Source organism: Bacillus rossius, chromosome 3 (assembly GCF_032445375.1).
Source record: "Bacillus rossius redtenbacheri isolate Brsri chromosome 3, Brsri_v3, whole genome shotgun sequence".
In the NCBI taxonomy this organism is placed as follows: domain Eukaryota; kingdom Metazoa; phylum Arthropoda; class Insecta; order Phasmatodea; family Bacillidae; genus Bacillus; species Bacillus rossius.
The window spans coordinates 104,530,598-104,552,284 of NC_086332.1; the positions used below are offsets into that span (position 1 = coordinate 104,530,598).

The following is a 21,687-nucleotide window of genomic DNA, read 5'->3' on the forward strand; positions in this document are numbered from 1 at the left end:
AATTTTGAATATTTGAACATTTGAGAATTAATTAATAAATTAATTTAAATAAAAACAAACTTTCAGCTGACAAATCTTGTCCAATGGCAGAAAAATGAAATGCACAGATGTTGAAATGTGAGCTAAAAACTGGGATTTTTTAGACACTAGTAGGAATTTATTAACACTGTCTTCAGGGTAAATATAGGTACGTCTTTAGTGTTTGAAAATGGTATTTTCATTATTTTATTTTTTACTTTACGGAAAAGCCGTGACGTAAGATATTTAACAGTATTTCCTTACAGAAGGAGGATTCTCCATAGAATAGGTGTTTCCCACAGAAAAGGAATTTGCAGTTCAGTCAGCAATTTCCCAATAAAAAACATACTTTCTTAAAAAAATAATAAATTTATTTATTTCCTTTTTTTTAAATTTTGACTATAATTTACCAATTAATTTAATTCAAGGAGTATTTATCTGGGTATACATTTCAACTTATTCAGATAATTTAAATAATAAGATCTTAATAAGTATACAATTATTTGTTTCTGTATCAGAAGAAACAGTAATGAGCAAACTATTTTAGTTAATTGAGTAAAATTAGACCTGTCATTACAGTTTATTATGATTAATCTATTTTAAAAAAAATATATTTTTTATACCACTTGGTAAAAAACATTGTGGTTTAAATATGCCAACCATGACATACATGCAATTAAATATGAGTAATACAAGAAATTATACCAGATAATAATTTTTTTGAGGGGCGTACAAAATGATGCCACAAGACGGATGCTAGTTGGCCATCACTGATTTAAACGTTACTTTTTTTTTTTTGCTACAAATATTTCTGCAGTACACCATATGTGTTATTTCTTCTCTGTTCTCATTTATCTCCATTGTGCATGTGTGATTAAAGGTAGCCACCACACAGATCCACAAATACACCAAAAAAAAATATTCCTGAATCAATACTGGAATTTATAATATCAAAATATATATCTTCACCGGTAATATGATACTAAGTAGATAACATATAGGCCTACGCAACTGCAGAGATGTTAGTATTAGGTCTGACTTCAAATTTATAATCTATACTAAATAACTGATGGAGTTTGACGAGCGCGTCCCTAGTTTAAATGCAGAACGAAGTTAACAATATGAAGAGCTTGGTCGGACGTGTGCTCACACACTCACCCGCGTGAACAACTCTAGCGGTGCAGTACTTGCGTTCGTCTCCTGCAGGTAGCTCTCCCAGCAGAACTCTTGGTGGGCATGGCTGAGAGGGGGACAGAGTGGGATATTGTTCACATCACAGTAGCCCGCTGGAAAAAGCAGTGGCGAGCTCTTGTGGAAGCAGAACCAATCGCCACGGTTCGCATACGGTTCGAAGGAGTCCACGCGGATCATCAGGTAACCCTCCTTCAAAACCTGCGTATCAAAATAGTAAGCAGGGATTTGCTTTTGCTAGCTTACGTGCAAAATACAATTTTTTTTAAATAAATAGCATTTTAACTGGTAAACCTATATGTGGACAAAGATGTTGCCAAATTGATCATACCTAAAGGCCCTGTCAAATATTTGACATATATATATTACAATAGAGTTGGAGAGGTAGTACTAGATGAAAAATGGTTTCCTATTTTATCTAAACCAAATATATTTGGGCGTTTAACGTCAAATATGTTTTGAAACAAGTCACATTATCAAAGGTTATTTTTGTTCTGAGCTATCTCAAACTATTAATTTTTAATCTCAATCTTTGAACCTAAACTTTTAATTTTGAATTTCAATTGTTGAATTAAAAATGCATCAAAGTGCTATATGTAATTTCTTAATTTATTATATGTGAGCATTTTTAATTTTTTGAACATGTATAAATATTAAATCACAAAAATGTGCATTTCATAAAAAAATAAATTTTCATTGATTATTTTAAGTCATAAAAACATAATTTAAAATTTACACATAAAATATTTTCACATACAACATTCATATTACCATTATTTTAATTATTTAACTATAACAGCAAATTCTGTCTGGTACGTCTCTCTTGTTAAGGTACAATCCAGTATAGCGTATAAAGCTGCCAGTCCCTTGAAACGCCATGCAAATTAATAGGCATAATAAATATATAACGTACGTTTTTCAAAGCCCTGGACTGTAATTTCTTGTTAATACGAATCGTTCTGTCGATATTAATACACAAAATATTAAACATTTTCTCATTTCATTCACAATTCTATAGCTTTGTTTAAGGACAGGTCTTGTGGAAATTGTTTACAGACATTTTCTTTATTTCGTTAAGTAAAATGGCAGTTGCAGTGCTGGTAACCATGCAGATAGAAATTTCCTTCGTATAAAAAAAAAAATGTTATTTTGTGTGATTGGTGTAGCAACATAACATTTATGCAGAATAATCAAGAGTTATAAATAAAAACGCTTAACTTTTTCAAATAAGAAAAAAAGATACAATTATAATATTTATCCTACAAAATGTGTATTTTCGCATTTGAATTTGTAGCAAGGGATATTGGCCGATGGCGGCCATATTTGGCTAGGTACATAAAACGTGGATTATACGATGGCCAACGACTACTAATGCGTTTTTTGTTACAGTTTGTTTTCTGTTACGATGACCTAACCTATAATTTGTTTGTAAACCATTTCAGATTGACATCTTTCGCAATCGTACACAAATGTAATACGTATACAATGTAACGCCCCTCATGCCCAAAAATTATATTATTTTAATTTAATAAAAAGATCTTGGAAACTGCTGGGCAAAATCTTAAGAAAATTAAAATTAATTACCAGAGGGGACACGAGGCGGTGAACAAGACAAAATTTACACTCCCTGCACACAAGGAACTTGGGAGTTCGTGGATCGTTATGTAGAAGAAGGTATATGATAAATAAATACACTATATAAATAACTTGGTCTACAGGTTTTCCTGGTTTATTTTTAAGAGGTTTTGTTTTAGCATTATTTCGACATGATAATAAAGATCTTAGTAATTAACAAAGTTAAGGGGGCACCCCAACATTATTTAAAACAATACATATTACACCTTAACAAACAAATGATTAGATAAACAAAAATTAAAAAAAAAAAAACACCAAAATTTGATTCTCCCAACGAATACATATATATGACTTTCCTTGATTTTACATGTTCTTGAGGATTACGTTCTTAAAGCACTGCTCGCTGGTATCTTTTTAATGAATTTAGTTCCTTCTATGCAAGCGGAAAATATATATAGCTCATATCACCCGGGTCTTCCCAGGATGACGTCGGACCGAGAGGAAGACTCTTCTAAAGGGGGGAATCAGCTGGAGGTCCCGAAGAGCATGCAGGGAGCAATTTCTCTCCCCAGAAATTTGGACCCTGTCTGAAACACAAGTCAAATTCAAAACGAATTAGACCTGCTTCCAGACAGTCATACACAGTCGGCGCGAAAGGCCAACAAACTGGAATTTGGGGAAGAGAAAAAAGGGCCAGATTACTCACCAAACAGGGTGTCGCTTTCGGGACTCACGAAGGGTCTCGCACCGACATTCGGATGCCGCGCACCGAGAAATCGCGGGTGCGCGAAGGAAACCAAATTTTTAAGAATTAAAAAAATAAAAAATTTAACTACACACGACTTTTTCTAAAAACTACATCTGCCTGGCTACTGTACAAATGGGATCACATCCCTTAAGCAACTGACTACATCTTTTAAGCAACCGAAAATCGCCGTTCCCGCGAAAAACCTCTTAGCGCAGAGGACGCCAAGAAGACGTGGTCAGTAGCCGAGGTAAGAGTACTGAGTGCCAGCGATGGCGGTCAAAGCTTCTAATTAAATCGGGCGCTCAGCCCTAGGGAAAAAAAGAGGGGGTTGGTTCGGCTCAGGGCCGAAAACATGCGAAGGAGTCCGAGGCGGTCGTGACAAGAACACGACATGCGCACTCTCTACCGGCCAGAACAGAAGGCAACCAACAATCGACTTCGACAGGCCGCGAGAAGGAAGCATAGGGCCTTATGGCGCCGCGGCGCTGCTCTCTAGCGGCGTAAAGGGGAACTAACTGAGGCGGTGAGCTGACTTGCCACCAGGTGTCACAAGGGTCAGATCTGCACTCTGGCGACCAGGCCCGCGGTTACTTTTTCTGCCGCTAGATGTCGTGGACGTCTCTGTAAGACCAGGGAGAAAGTCCTTGAATTAGGCCATCGTCTTGGCTAAGTTTCCGTCAGGTCACTGCTCCTGGCTTGATTTCTCAGAACTAAGGTGGGGTGAAGAGAGAGGGGAGGGTGGGCAGAAAACGCCACTAAGGTGGGAACGCAGGTCCACTCGAGACTTCTTCGTGACGAGACTCGCTATTCTCAGCAGGCCTGTAAGAAGTAGCAGCTTGCAGCCCACAAGCTGCTCTATGCAATTTTGGTCATGAAGAGAAATAATATTACAAACTCGGGATGTGACTGCAGGCGAGAGAAATATCAACCGGGCTGCCCACGTCCACATTAGACAGCAAAATATCAGATTGGCCCCCTGAGAAAGGGGCTTCGGTCCACTGGCACAAAGTTTAAACACGTGGCATACACCGGCCTAACAAAAGGTAAATCACCCCCTTAACAACCAGATAAATTAAAAAAATAAGATTTCTTAAAAAATTTTAAAATTATAGAAAAATTTAAAAAAGGTGACGAAATGCCTAATTTCCGGCACAACAACATTTATTTAACAGATCTAGTCACAGTTTCCAATGCTAGTGAACATTTTGTGCTACTGCTAATCATGAAGATCAGCAAGAAAAAGAATAATCTGAAGAAAAACGTCCTAGTAAACAAGAGGCTACAAATGCACTGATGTTCTGCACAGGGTATTTCTGACATCAGATGTTCCAGAGGCAAACATGGAACTATTTAGGAAAATAGTGTGTGTAGTTATGAAAGACATTTCTCAAAGGAAAGTTCAAACAAACATTCTTGACTATATGAAAAAACTGTAGGTACTGTATGTTGTACAGTTGAACATTATTTTATAATTGGGTTTGAATATGTACAGCTATTAGGGAAAAAGTACACACAAAATGCAAATTCTGCCAATTATTTCTCATGGACTGGTATTGTTCCATTGTATGTCAGTGCATTTGGCATGTCTAATTCAACTGTAACAAAAGGTTGGGCAGGATTTCAATTTTTTTTTTAATTGTGCTGTTTAGTCTTGAAATTTAACTTTTTTTATTTTATGTCATTAGTTCACTACTATAAATAATAATAATAATGTAGTAATTAGGGCTACAATAAAAAAGCCATCAGGTTGTTGAAATTGGCGCGAAGTGACAAATTGTAACATTTCTTCTGGATGAACCCAATATAAAGTTCACCTCCATTAAGTAGTGTGTAATATTCTGGTCCCCTAAAGTACTTAATAAAGGGAATTTACTGTATAACCTCTTTAATTGCCCATGTGCTATTCGCCATTTTAAAGAACCTGTGACATAAAAAGATGTCATTTCCATTTTCGCTAAGCATGATTTTGATTGACCGATTGCATCCAACATATTTTAGAACCTGCCCTATATGCAAAATATTTTATGGAAAATCAAGTCATCCAACTAGTCAAACAAAATGGCTGTCTTAGTGATGTTTTTGATAACTTGTCATAACCCTTCGACTTTATTTGACACAACATATGGGAAAGTGTTGGAAGCAAAAATTTGACAGTGATAGGGCCTTAAGATTTTATCTCAATTTTTTGTAAAGAAATCAGTTATAATACTCAACTAATCCAACTAAAATTAAAATGGCATGAAATCAGTATGTTCAATCACTTGAGCTGAATTGCATTTTTTATTTTAATACAATTATTCAAAGGCATAATTACCTGTAATCATAAATTAATTTTTGAAGTTGACATCAAAACCGGTAATAAGGAAATCATACTATGAAAACATTTTTATAAAAGAATTTTAACATCTTCTAGCTTCACACTCATAGGCAAAAAAGACATGTCAATACCATTTTTGGAACAAAAACACGTCTCTACAGCTGATGTAAATTGTACAGACTATCAAAATTGGCCAATGCAGCCATTCTACTCATAAATAATGCATCAATGGCACTACAGCATGAATAACACAGCTAAAAACTTCATTACTCATATGCACCATTGAAACCAAATTTATGAATCCAATCAACACTTTAAATTATTCAGTTTTTGGCTAGCGCTGGGTTTGGTCAATTCTAATTCTGTAACTGATCGATTCCATTGATTTCTAATAAGATGAAAGGATATAGAGTACAATCATTTAGAAATAAAAGCTGGTCAATTCTTCACCTATAGCATAACTTTGAAATTATGAATGCCTTATTACTGCAATATTATAATACCAGAATCAAAGTTGATTCAACAATAAACCTAGTTCCAGTGTTCATGTTACGCATTTGAGAGATTTTTATTCAAATTTTAATATGTCATTGTGATAAATAACACATGAACATGACTGATTTATAGTATTTTGTTTATTAGATAATTGTGGCTTGTATCCCAAGTTCCATGTTATGTTTTCTAAGAATGGGTGAAGTTCTATGAGAATAGAGGTCAGTGAACCTTTCGCACGCCAGACTAGGAGTCAGAGAACACAATAAACATCAAAGACAATACGGAGAATGAACTCAGGCTGTATGAATGTGTGTGAGAGAGAGAGAGAGAGAGTGTGTGTGTGTGTGCGTAAATGTAGCGGTGGGTTGTGTGAGTGTGTGTGTTGTGTGTAGGTTTGGGTTGGGTGTGCCTGTGGGTTGGGTGGGTTGGGTGGGGGGTGTGTGTGTGTGTGTGTGTGTGTGTGTGTGTGTGTGTGTGTGTGTGTGTGTGTGTGTGTGTGTGTGTGTGTGTGTGTGTGTGTGTGTGTGTGTGTGTGTGTGTGTGTGTGTGTGTGTGTGTGTGTGTGTGGGTTGTGTCTGTGTGGTGTCTGTGGGTTGTGCGTGTGGGCTGCATGTGTGTTTTGTGTGCGTGTGTGCACATGTGGTGTGCATAGTGTGTGCACATGGCATGTATTGTGTGTGTGAATTGTGTGCATGCATGTTCATTTTGCATGCATGTGCACATTGTGCATGCATGTGCATATGTGCTGTGCATGCATGTACATGTGCATGTTGTGCATGTGGAGTGTGTAAGTGCACATGGAGTGTGCGTGCATGTGAGTGTGTGTGTTTGTAGAGTCAGGTAACATACCAAAAAAATATTGAGTCTAACCAGGTATAAACATTAAATACTTAGTGGTTGCACTAGTAAATAACCCATTCCGCTTTATCACGAAATAACCAAAGATGTAATGATAAAGATTTGTTGCTAGACATAGTGAACATATCATATTTGTGCCATTCATGAGTACTATTGATTGGTGCTGTTATAGAAAAAAAGCCTTTACTTGAGATATTAAAACACTTTAGAATCAATATACGTGTATCACCCCTTTATTAATCACCAGTTTTCTTTATCACTCCCACCCCTCTCTCTAGTAGGAATTGTTCCTTTTCTGCTTCCCTTCAAATGCTTTTCTTGTCCCCTGCCTATTAGCATCAACCTTAGAAGGTCCAACCAAAAAGAACCATGTTTTCCCCAGCCACAAGTTTCCAAATCAGTAATCTGAAGGAGGTCGGGGGGGGGGGGGAAAGAGATGTTTCCTGTTCAAAGTGATAGTGTTAGTTTTGCAAGACCAGGAACCCTTCCATTATCTCATGGATGTAAATATAATATTGATTTTATTTAATAATATTAAAGTAAACTTCTCACAAATTATTTTGTTGTGGGTATGATAAAAAAAGGAATACATTTAATTTTAATAAATTTTACACATTATATAGTGTCATAGAGCCTATTGTTTGATATTCCACAACAGAAAAAAATTTACATGAAAACATTTTTTAACTTTACTCAAGTCTCTGTCTCAAGATAATTTAAAGACATATTACTCAAGAAATACCTTGCTTTCTAATTCTGATCAAGCTCTCTTGGTGTAAGTGGCTTTCAAATCTAGGATTTAGGATTCCGATTTCGAAGAATACCATAGGGGCCGTTCAGTGTCCAGTTGCCATTTTTTAATATTATAAGAACTATCCCATGGATTTTGAAATTAATGTTGAACCAATTATGCTATCAAAACTATTACTAAACTACTGAACCTCAAAAAAATAAAATTCAGTAGAAAATTACAGTTGTCAACCCCCTAAAAAAAAAATGGTAAGTTTAAAAATCAGGAAAGGTATAGAGGGTCATCATCACCTTCTTCACGGTCGCCACGCAGATAGAAGAAGGGTTGAGGGGGTCCATGGTCTCCAGCATCATGCCTTCCTTGAAGTCGACACTCGGCGGAGTGTGGTGGTTCGGCGGCACCCTGAAGAGCTCTTTGGGGGCCGCCTCGCTGGGGGACTTTCCCCCTGCACAGCGCTCCAAGTACTCCGGGGGGGCGCTGATCTCGTGCCCCACGCGCAGGGCCCAGCCCACGGGGTGAATGAGGCACGAGTCCTCGTGGCACCAGAAGCCTGCTGGTACCACACACGCACACACACACATGGATTGTGGGACTCCAGTTTTTAGAATGATTTATCAAGGCAACAGAATTATGTAAGACTTCCTAACAATTTGTACTACTTAAATTTTTTTAACTTTTCACAAAGCTCAAATAAAACAAAACCAAACCAAAAAAAAAGCCACCTTTAATGTTTATAAACTGACCAAATATGATAGAATTAAATTATGGGGTACAACCCAAGCTAATACTATTTTTATGAATGAGCAAGTGGTGCAGTGAACAGACAATGAACCTACATTCCAGAAGACCCAAGTGAAAATCAAAATATAATCAAACTGATTTCATTTTTTCCAGGTTTCGCAAAATCACAGTTAGGATGACTCTAGAACTTTAGCGAAGCCTGCTCGAAAGTTGACTTCTTTGTACTTCACAAGAGAGCAGTTTCCTCAAAACTCAATAAATATTTCACTTGTTCAATGAGCATTAAATCACACATGCTCCTTGAATAATGGTCTACGTGTAGGTTTATTAATAAGTATGCTAACGTTTTAATAATTTCTTGTATTATTTCAGCCATCTGAATAAATATGTGGTGTACTGCTTAATATGAAATTGTCTGTTTACATCTTGATTATTAAAATGAACGATAAACCTATTATACAGAGCAAAACATGTTAATCGCTACTTGCATTCCTGCTGTACCTTATAAAATGTAATCTTTTATGTAAATGGAACAGAAATATTCATGTAGATTTAACAGATATTTGTAATTTTGTACATTTCAGGGTGTCTACCAGATCTAGTAAATTAAATTCCCTGATTTTTCCAGGTTTTCCAGGTCTAAAACTGAATTTTTCCAGGTTTTCTTTAACACAATTACGACATTCCAAGAAACTGAAAAAAATTGCTTAATATTACATTGGCGAGTTTCAAAGTATTTCAACTTACTTAAATTAGTAAAAAAATTACCTTCTTCAAAAACGTAACCAAAGTGACTCAATTGATGGCAAATAAAACATGCTGCTACAAATATTTCACACACTTCCTTTTGCAAAAAAAATTAGTAAAAGGAAGCTCCCATCAATTTCGCAGTGACTCAACTTTTGCGTCTATTGCACTTACTTCAGAACGAGCCAAATCCAACATTCGAGCCTTCTTCAACTGCAATGACTTGATCTCCTCTTCAACTCTTCTTTTTTCTGCCTTCTTCTTGTCTGTAGCTTCCTTATCTTTTTGTTTTGTTTGCAGGGCTTCCTTACGCCTACAACTAGCATTTCGTACATACTGCTCTACACCTCCAGAACGTTGAACAAAGTCATACATCTGTCTTTGTGCGATCAGTATTTCTTCCTGCAAGTTTTCAGTCAGCTGATTAGAATTCACTGAAAATCCTCTTTCCAATGATGCATTTCCATGGGAAAGTACCAACACCATCCTCACAAACTTTAGAAGGCCTGTTTTGGAAGCTACTGTATATGCCTTAAGAATGAGCATCCACAAGTGATCAAGGCGCCCGTCTTCTCGAGAAAAATACGAGAACAGTGCTGCAGAATCTTGCAAGGAACATATCAACTGATATGATCACTCAATGTTATCAGCTTCTTGTCCTGATAGCCACCTGTTTTGAAGACAACATTCTAAACTGTACTTCACACGCTGTTTCCTCACACCCGAATTTAAAGCCACAGACGGACATAAGCAGGAAATTCCCTTGGTAAGATTGTACTTCAGGGGACTTTTGTCTTGAAGTTTTTTTACCATAATCTTTAGTCAAGTCCTATGATTTTTCTGTAACAGGACAGACTTTTCTGGTACTTTCTCTTTCTTGATGGCATGGCGTACTGCATAACCCAACTTGATATTGTTAGCAGTCAATAGATTTTCCTGGTTATCTACATCCAATCGAGATACATTGAGTTTCTCCCTAAAGCTCTTCAGTACTTCTGGTTTCAAAATTTTCCTGCCAAAGCTAATAAAACCAGTGAATCGTAGAGAAAGGGTGCCATGGGTGCTTCACTTTGGAACGTTGTGAGAAACAATTCCAGCTCTGATGCCAAAAAATGGAAGAATGTCAATTTTACTTTTAGAAGATTATCTTCAAGAGCACATTTCACTACACTGAAAGAGAGAGATGAAATAGAAACTTCACTAACAAATTTCTTTAGGTGGGGTAACGTTTTCATGGCACGCTCAGCAACTGCAGTATTCCATCTGATTGCACAAAATTTCTTGGGAAAAAGCTCTGATCCAGTTATTCTAATGTAATGTGCCCTCCTTGCAGATATGTGCTTAAACAAATAGTAACTGTGCCTCAAAAAACTAAAAACGTCCCATTGTGTAACAGAAATTCCAGTTTTGAAAGCACCATGGACCGTATGAAGCCCACAGCTACCAATTTCTAGCAACGATGGCGAATCTTCACCAAAAAGTGTCTGTGATATGTATTTTCAACGCTAACAAAAATGTCCAGTTTACGTTGAGGGCATCCATAGATACTTAAAATTAAATGCACCTGTCGGTATAATCTGAACGTGGGAAGCACATGCTGCAGCACGTCACGTCAGCAGGATAACAGACCATCTTGAACCAGTTTGTATCACGTGATTTGATGCCACTTCATCCGATGGTAAATAAAAGAATTTGGACGTAGGAACTGTTCGTTATTTTCCATTCAAAAATAAAAATGGGAGGGGATACACATGATGCCACGTCAATGCAAGCTGATCAATAAACAAAAAACGCATTGCCAACTACAACCTACCAAACAAAAATTCCCTGATTTTTAAAAAAATTCCCTGATTTTTCCCTGATTACAAAATTCCCTGATATTTCCAGGTTTTCCAGGTTTTCCAGGGTCAGTAGACACCCTGACATTTACATGAAAACAACTGAATCACTACAAACAGTTTTTGTAGTAATACTGGGTTCATATTCTTACCCGGGCATTTATGTTTTGTGTTGTCCTAGTACCTCTAATAGTTAAAGTTATTTGTAAACTGTTCACTGAATAGCTTTCCAGTATTAACTTAGCCCATTAATAAATATAATAAAACCAAATTAAGAGTCAAATTATTGAATATTCAATTATCTTTTCCATAATTTAAAAAGATTATGCTTAAATGAAACATCAATAATATAAAATTGTGCACCAATTTTCTTAAGAAATACTCAGTATTATCTCAATAAACATATTTCATATATGCAAAAATAACCATAGCCATGTCTTCCACAGAGTTACATCTTTCTTCTAGTATTACAAACTATTTCTTGGCAACTGGTTTTCAAAGAAAAAAAAATTCTAGACATTCAAAAAAGATTCCATGTTGTGGAATAAAAATTCAAACTAAGTAGAAATTATATGTCTATGCAGTAGACAAGCATGTTTAATAATAAAATGTATGTTTATACTTGCATAATTTCTTTAATACAGTAAAACCCTGTTACGACATTTACAAGAGACTGGATAATAAAAACTTATTAACAGGAAAACTTCTTAAAAGGGAAGTAGTATAGATCAGTTGCTAAATAAAATAAAAAAACATCACTCAAATGACATACATACTTAGGTTGTGTGTTATTTTTTGTTCAGCTATCTCATAAAGTTGGCCATTTGTGAGGATTCTATTACCACAAATATTTGTTGTTTAGCAAAAGCATTGCATCAAATTTTAAATGTTTATTATGGACTTCAGTAATTACTCAAAATTATGAATTATCTTTTAAGTTACCATGAAAACCACACATTGGAGGCCTCAGAGACCATGATGCAACCTGTACAGTGTTGGCCTCTACAATTTTATTTTTAATTGATAGTAGACACATGTAGGAAGGCCTTTATGTATTAGCTCTATCATTACCCATTGCCAAAAGTGGATGGGAAAAATTAATGTTTATGACAGATAACATGAAAACTAATGATGGGTCCCTGTTTTTCCCCGGTTCTCGGTTTGGTTCAAGTTCTTAAAAATCGGTTCTCGGTTATCACTTAAAATATAAAGTAAGTATTATTTACACATTTTTAATGAGATATTTCAAGTAACATAAACTATTTACTGTTTCAGTTACAAAAAAAAACACTAAAAAGCCTGTATCCAGACTACATCTTCAACAATTTACTGTTTATAACACGGAAAATAATTTGTTTGTATTATTCTGTCCTCAATGTTTTTATTGTACGCTTACAAAGAAATGCATTGGCATAATTTTTCAGTCTTTAAATAGGCTATCAAAGCAAATTAAAAGGTTTAGTATAGTTTTCAAAGCTACAGCAAACAAACCAACCTACTAAAAATGTAATATGTATAAGTGAAAAATAATTCTAAATAATATAGAGAACGCATAATAAAACTACAAATTTACTATATAAATCTAGCAATTACCTCAAGAAATTTACATACACCATCCTTTAAAACATAGGAATAAAATAAAAATATATTACAATAATGGAAAAAATAAAATGATGGTGAACAATCAAAGAATTTAAATGACATTGTCTATCAGACTTATTGTCTACATCAAATTCTTGTGACAAAAAACCAACATCTTGACCCTTTCAGGTTCTAGTCTGTTCCTCTTCATATTGCAAATGGCACCTGCAGTGCTGAAGGTACGCTCACTAGACACTGGTTGAAGGAATAGAGGTACTTAAGGGCAAGTTGTTTGAGTCTATTATGCTCAGAGTCATGCCAGTATTGACCAATTGCCTTCGGATCAGTCTCAAGGTTCAAAGTTGGTTCATGCAAATAGAGCTTCATTTCATCTTCAGCACTAGTCGATAACTGAGGTCCTGAGCTACTAGAAGCAAGCAAGTGCCTGTATCTGGCCAAAAAACAGTGAGTAATTCCCATTTGAACATCACTTGTAAAAGATGAAGCTACTTTCTAAGGGATTACACTAGCTTCCTTGAGCATCTTCATTTCACAAATAATTGTTTCTTTAACTGAATTCAAAATTTCTTCATGTTTTCCATCCTGAAAAGGGTTCATCTTGAAACAGGGATACAACCAAGTAACCTTTACTATTAGGTAGGGGTGTGCGGGTACCCGAAATTTTCGATTTCGGTTCGGTTCCATGAATACCCGAACTCGCCCCGATTAATTTTAATGGATTTGAAATGCTTCGAGTCCAAATTTGGCCGGAAAGCATTGTGACAGTGTTTTACTATTTACGGAAAAAAATACAGTAAAACTCGCTTACGAGGTCCCGCATGGTAGGTTTTTCCGTATAAAGCGTTGAAATTGTCCGGGGTCTCATCATTTATGCCATTAAATGTGTGATATAAAGTCCCGTTTATAATTTTTCTGAAAGTTCTTGTCTTAAATTGTAATAGTGCACGTAAATATGAAGAAAAGACAAATGAACAACAACTTACAAAAAAATATGGACGATGTACCATAACTACAGTACAAACCCAATAGTTATCTTTAGATAATTAGTATAATTACCATAAAAATAACTAAAGATTCTTTGTAGATACCATAATTTTAATGATGTTTGTTATATATATTGTGCTTTTAAACTGACAACTTCTATCTGTTTGAATTTGTTTAAATATGTATTTGTTTTCATATGTAATACTTATGTAGTATTTTATTGCGGTTCTCTAATGATATATGTATGTGAAATGTGGTTCTGCAAATTGACAACTTCTTCCCATCTGCTTGGGTTGTATAGAAGGCCATAATAAATAAATAAATAAATAAATAATTACTACAGAAGCATGATAGCTACCACATTTGCACTATACTAGTTAGCGTAACAACCGAGATGTATATTTACCGTGATGGTAATGTATTTATTTATGACATTTTAAAATTAAAGAACCTTATTGAAAAAAAAAGGATGTTAAATTTTGATATGTACGGTTGGCACATGTTGCTCAGAAATAATACGATCTTAAAGATGCAGTACTACTACGAAAAGTGAAAAGAGTACTCGCGGATTTTTAGGTTATGACAGTCTCTTTCGTAGGGATGTGCATGCTGAAAATACATCGATGTTTTTTTCGATGTGATACATTGTAATGTGGCATCGACGTTTTCCGATGTATCAAACAAAAACATCGATGTTTTCGATGCATCGTAAAGAAACATTGGCATAAATAAGTTATATATTTATAAACTATCTAGTAAACATTTTGCTAAGACATATTAAAAATCTTCAGGAAATTTTACTCTAACAGATGACTTAAAAATTTCAGCTAGAGATAATTATAATAATGTTATTAACATACATGTGCCACCGATTACAGAGAGTTTGATTAGGTGGGTCATTAAGAAACTGAAGTCAAATAAAGCTACTTTTGCTAATACAACCGCGCAAATGCCTGCCGGTCACAAACTTTAGTAATTAGCGAACATCTGAAGTGTCAATTTAATTATAATTTACGGGGCTGGCCGACTCCAGCCGAGACACAACATATAACTGCCGCTAGGGAACGTGGACAATTAGCGTAAGCAGAGTAGGTACTCTGCCTTGTACTTTATTTTAATTAAGGTGTCAATGTAAAGTGTTAGTGCAACGTGTTGAATATAATTGTGTACTTTGTAAGCAGTGTTTGCGGCATCGCAAAATTAAGTAACACGCACAGAGCGTAATAAAATCCACCAATTGGATCTTGCCGTCAATTATTTCACTCAAACCAGTAATCACCTCAACCAACCCTCCGCATTGCAAACCAACTCACAGCCTACGGACCTAATTAACACCCTGGGGCTAACGAACCACACCCTGCTCTACCACCCCGTGTCTTCAACAACGGCTAGACACACGGGCTAGCCTGGCGCCCACCTGGTAAATTCGGCATAGAAACAACTCACTACACACTAGGTTCTCCCCGGGTTGCGACCACAAAACCCCGGGTGATGGTAAAGTAAAATAAAAATACCACAAACAAATGATTATACGTACTTATAATTTCCAAATAATTAGGGCCCAGTAACTTTGAGTTAAGTTGGTGTATAAAACTCTTGCGAAAAACAGTTCTCTGTATTCTAGAGTTATTTGAAGAGTTTATTTACATGCACAAAAACTTTCAAAGTAAAAAAAGCCACATAATCATCCTATCATAGTAGGTGACATTTTTGACAGGTCGTACAATGAAATTTGAGACTTTGACATATGAATTATGTGAAGCATTAAGACAATGTGAAGCAATAAATAAAACTAACACATACAGTATTCATGTAGTGCAAGACTAGTTAATCATGTATTAATAATTTTTGTTTATTTTACAGTAAAATATTCAGCGGCCAAAGACTTAAGCCGTCGCAATAAATGTAATTTAAAGCCACCTTAAGTGAAACAGACTGTGGCTAAATGGGGCACAGTAATTTTGAGCGAAATTGTAACTGTGCAAGTTCCCATGTACCACAGCTGTATTTACCTTATATTATATGTATATGCACAATAAATTTAAATATCACTTTACAACTTGAAAACAAAACAAAAATAAAACAGAACAAAATTTCATTTGAAATATCAGTATATAAAACTCTTTCATTGCGTAAAAAAATTTTGTAACTTTTACTTCCGTACATTCTTAACAATACAAAACATGCACAATGCCATCTAATGACATTTAACAAAACTATTATGTTATTGTCCATAGGTATACGTTACGTATACGTTTTATACATTTAGTAAAATAATCTCATTATTTTTTTAAAACATTAACTAATGTAAAATATTTCATTGTCGAGCTTTAGCAAATGACTTACACACATGCAATCACTGGCACGTATAGAGGGAGGTTTATAAATCAATGGCTCGTTAGAAAATGTACCTACGTGTTTGTTTCATCATCTGTGAAATATGTAAAAATATGATCGTGTAAAACGCAGAAGAATAATCAACTGTCATATGTCAGGACTGAGATTATTTGTCAGAAACGTTTGTTGAAAGCTTTCAAACTAGCAATAGTTCTAATGAAGGAATAGCCCAGTCAAAATATGCTAAAATTTCGCTCGTAGTTGAATTAAATCCGATGTTTTTGTTACACTTTACACGCATTTAGTAGTGTCCAGGGGAATTAAAATCAAAAGTCCTGATGAATAGGAAGTGAGGTAGTCAGAAACTAGAAAGGATTATTAAAAAAAAGGCATTTGTTTTTGATTTTGAAAGAAATATCTCGTAAATGATTAACCTTAAAAGAAAACGTTTTCATAAAAAATTAAAGAGCATTAAAAATCCTAGAAAAGATTATTTTCACTTTTTTCATATCTCCAATATTGTTTGAGATAGTTTCACTTAAAAAATGAGTTTTTTAATTTTATCTCAAACCTTTTTCCTATAGCAACTGACCTATATATTTGTGAACCGTTCCTCTCGTATGCCAAATGCTGTCACTTGACTTTACAAGACATGTTCAAGCTAGAGTCTATGATAATCCCAGAATTCAACATTTTTGCATATCAGGGTTACTTCTCAAAGAAAAGAACTGATAGTGTTTGGTCAGACAGACCAAAGAACCGACTTAAATGTGTAACATGAAAATTGTTGGAAGCCTCACACGAGGACGAGGATTCACTGATAAGTTCTTCAGCAAGTGGACCTTGGGGATGACTGCAACTGCATCTGCTCATCATTGAAGAGTTATGCGGTACTCATTTTATATCTTTGAACTTGATTTCTGACAATCTCGAAGAAGTATGGATGCCACAGATTAATATAAGATCTCTGCTTAGCTAAATAATCACCCACCATTTCCTGGATCACAACAAATCATGTCTATAGCAACTGGACTAGTAGGGGGATGCCACAGTTACCTTTTTCAATGCTATAGTAATTGGCAAACAATCAATACAGAGTAATGATGGAAAAAATTCTAATCAACCATTGTCACGAAAAGATCAAGCTCTCCCTCTGGCAAATATAAGCTACACTATTACTTTCAATTGTAATAGCTCATTCATCATTTGTTAGTTTTCCAGAGGATAACGATACGTGAAGAAAAATTGGATCACTTGATCATGTATATGCAGTATGAGTTGGCTCCATTTCATCTAGCTCTCTTTGACGAAGATGGGATACGCAAAACCAAGAAAGCAACCCTGTACATGTTTTAGGTGACAAGGGAGAATTTGGACTTGGAAAACGCTGACTTTGTTCTTAATGGTGGTTTCTTACTACACAGTCATATAGCCGTCAAGTGGTACTGATTCATCTATTTGCCCAAAATATTTCAATTACATTATAATTTCCTAGTTATCATGACTGTTGATGTGACATTCCGTGCAGACCACTGAACAATTGAAACACAAAATCATAAACATCGGATTGAATTTGAGCACATAATATACTTTGGCTGGGCTAGAAGTCTATAACACCTCGTGTTTAAATGAGTACCTAATTTTTAGAATATCAATATAAGTGTCTTCCAGGTTAATTTTGTTTCTGGATACATAATAAAGTATTTTGGAATTTAAATTGTTCATAACTTAGGTAATAACGGTAGAATTTAATGCATTTCAAACAGTTTTATCTAATTAAAAAAAGTAGTGAGGTGGTTGTGTGGACCAATTTTTACCACGGTTTTTTTTTTATTTTTGTATAAAACAAAAGTTCGAACTTATGTTTTTCTTACACTAATCCACTTACAAAGTATGTTCTCTGGTAAATAAACACAAAATTTTTCACATGACGTTTTTTGACAGCGATCATTAAGCTACTAACATCTTAATATTATAAAGTAATAAACAAAAAAAATACTAATGCAGCTGCAGTCTATCTACTCACAAATAATTAATTGTTTAGTTATTTCTTAAACATATTTTGCAATCGATCTTAAAATTTTGTTGAAACGCTTGCCAAACAAATGTATTTTATGTGTAAAAGATGACGTGGGTAATACTTGGCTAAAACTTTGAGTTTATTTAAATTAACATCGAAAATTAACTAGCGTTCACTCGGTTTTAGTCAAAATTATGAAATTAAATATATGTGGTTGTTGTAATCTAATTAGTTTTTTTAAGTAATTAAAACGTGGATATTTTAAATATAAAGGAAAAGAATTCTTTACTAATTCATACTAAATAATTAGGACTTTCCTCGCATACTCGCATCAACTTTTTTTTACACAGTATATAACTGATAAATAATGTAAAACAAAATTGGCAAGTTATAATTCACAACTTCCCTGTAATTATTTTTAACTGGAAAGCGGAACATCGGAACATTGATGTGCCTCGTGAACTGATCCTCGTATTCTGACAAGCCGTGTACGCACATTTTTATCCTTCAGAATGTTTGACATTATAAAATTATCAATGCAAAATTAAGTTAAAATAATTAGGTATTTTACTTTTAAATTAAATCATATTTTAACCTCAACACTGACTAGGCTTGATACAAAGTTATATTAGGAGCTAATTTTCACGTTACTAGGGTCATTCTAGGGTACACAATGCCTCCATAATCCATTCCAGTAACTGTCAGTAACTGTCTTCTCCCGGGGTTTCGTGGCTCTCAAAGGCAGTGGTAAGGAATACTTATCGTCAAGGTCGCCGAGCGGTGCTGATACCATCTTCCCGTACATGGGAGGGTGAAGGGAGGTGGCATGACTGGCTGGTTAACCTAGTACGCCCTAAGACCACTAGGGGCGTGCGCTGTCGATACCCAGCGATTGAAGCGATCGCTGTATAGAGGTATTTGAGAAGCCCTCAATAGAAAGGAATTTTATGTTTATTATTTTTACTTCTTACCTCTATGACTTTGTCTTAGCCCTGTTATGAATTATATTTACAAGTATTGTTTCTCTATGGTCAGGTCAATTTTGTTTTACTCTTTAATATTTTCATGTTTTATCTTGTTTTATCTAAGTAATAATTTTATGAAATGTCTTTGCAAAAATTTGTTAAACGGCGACGAATAAGAAATGAGTTTGCACATTTTAATATTGTTTTTGGATCATGACGGAGGAAAGAGGATATGTGATTGGACGCTTGACTGCTCATGTACTTTATTTAAACGATTTAGTAATTTCCAGTGAGATTTCGGAGTGTGTTCAATACAGAAAACTTTAACTGTTTAAAACAAATTGGAACTTTAGTTTCTGTTCTACTATCATGGGAGAATGATTAGAGAGAGAGAGCTCTGTGATTTAGTCATAAATGAATATAAGAATATCACGTAAAACATTGGAACGACGACTGAATATCTAGAATATATGTGAAAATGATGATTTTGTAAGAAATGCCCGGAACTACGCAATGAAGAAGAGATATTTACCGATGTTCGGAGCTCTACTAAAGAATCGACGACGACGATAGGTTTTGACTAATAGCCTAAATAGAACTAGATCAACGACTAATTAAGAAGGAAAAAAGGATACGACTATCAATCTTAGAGATGGAAGGAGTTCGACGGCTGTAGACGGCATCGTAGACGGTGTACCGGAGGACAGCAGCCTTCTAGACGACTCCAGGTGACCGACGCCAGTCCTGCGGGAGTACCAGCAGCACGAGAGGAGGTGCATCGTGACGAGACCCAACCAGCGACATCGGAGGAGAGACTGAGATCTAACCAGCAACATCGGAGGAGAGACACGGGTTCGGAGAGGTTTTCCACAGCCTCTTGGTCTTGTAACGACGCGACGAGGTTTGTCTGCCCCATCCCCGAACTAACAAGAACAGCGAGAAGTTACCTGTCCTATTCTAAAGGCAAGATATCTTAAACCATGATGTTTACGATTAAGACCTAATTTGAAACTTGCAAAACCAACTTAATACGACTTAACGACTTAAAGACTTGTAGCTTGTACATACTGGACCTGGTTAATTTACATTGAGCAGTAATATGTACTAGATCGAAGTTAAAGTCTGTTAAAGTCATTAATTGTCTTGAATGTTTAAAGAATAGCCCCAGATCCAGAAGTCTTGAGATAGATTGATCTACCGAAAGAGACTGAGCTAGTAGTAACAAAAAAGACTAATTTGCCAGGTAAAATGTGTTTCAATAAGATTTAAAATATTGACTGATAACCAAACCATTATTCAGTAATTCAATTACGTAAAACGTAATTAATTCTGAAAGACATTTAAGTATAACTGATATTGAAATTTTGTTTAATGAAAAACCTATTTAAATATGAATAATTGTCCCAAAGGTGTTTGTATTTTGCTCGCTAATCATTGACTCTGTCACTTTTCATGTTACATTTGAATATGTTGCAAAAGAGTATTGTCACCCATACAACCATAATTTTGACCCTAGTAAAAAGTTAAATTTTCATTATATCTTTTATTTTTCCGATTGATAACCATACTTGCATATCATGTATACGTTAAACCAGAGAGAAAGAATTATTTAGCTTTGGCTATCTTGAAAGAATAATTAATTTTTATTACACTGAGATCAGCAGTCATAAAGAAGTTAATGCTTTTAAACACACTACCAGTTAAATATATTGTTTTAGTCATTATATTTGTTGATTTTAAGGTCAGAATATTTACACCAAAGAGAAGGAGACATACTGCTAAGAAAATATACGACATTTTATTTTCTGATATTCACACAGAGTCAAACTACACCAGTAAATACAACCTGAGAATAATTTACTTTCACTACCAGCGTAACAAGACATATTTTATTTAATACTAGCTAAACCCGGCCACGCTTTGCTGTGGCACAGTTTAATATTAATTCATTGTTTAATTTAATATTTTACTGTGCATGGCTGTGGAATGTAATAGAAGAAATAAAAATGTGTTTAGCTTAAATATTTTTATTGTAAAGCTAATGGAAGGACTACATTCCTTGTTTTCCCATTTTTTGCATAAACATATAGATCAGATGGTTTACCGACTCTGGAGCACCCGACATATAACTGTCCATGAGAGAAGCATTCATTTTCTAAATTCAAACCGCACACTTGCAAAGATTGTCCTTGAGCTTTATTGATGGTCATAGCGAACGCAAGGCGTATTGGAAATTGAAGTCGTTTGAACTCGAACGCCATATCTGTCGGAATAAGTGGCATTCGTGGAAGTAATACGTCTTCACCTTTATGAAGTCCAATCAAAATTGTTGCTTCAATAAGATTATCCATTAATTTTTTAACTACTAATCGTGTACCATTACATAATTTAGGCTGACAGATATTTCGAAGCAATATAATTGGCACACCAATTTTCAAATTCAAAATATGTGGTGGTAATCCTGGAACATCGAGTGAATTGAGAAATTCCGTTGGAAAGT

At 35.1% G+C, this 21,687-nt stretch overlaps 1 protein-coding gene across 4 annotated transcripts in view; it reads right to left on the reverse strand.

Moving 5' to 3' along the window:
- The window catches only part of LOC134531097 (polycomb protein Sfmbt), a 225,055-nt gene that overhangs the window by 80,104 nt on the left and 123,264 nt on the right, over positions 1 to 21,687 (reverse strand). For 3 of the 4 annotated variants that reach the window (XM_063366639.1, XM_063366637.1, XM_063366640.1), the window contains exons 10-11: positions 8,244 to 8,506; positions 1,177 to 1,410 (exon numbers count right to left, since the gene is read on the reverse strand). In XM_063366639.1, the coding sequence (XP_063222709.1) occupies positions 1,177 to 1,410; positions 8,244 to 8,506 (497 nt within the window). The remainder of the gene's footprint in view (positions 1 to 1,176; positions 1,411 to 8,243; positions 8,507 to 21,687) is intronic. The other variant, XM_063366638.1, reaches the window with a different exon arrangement.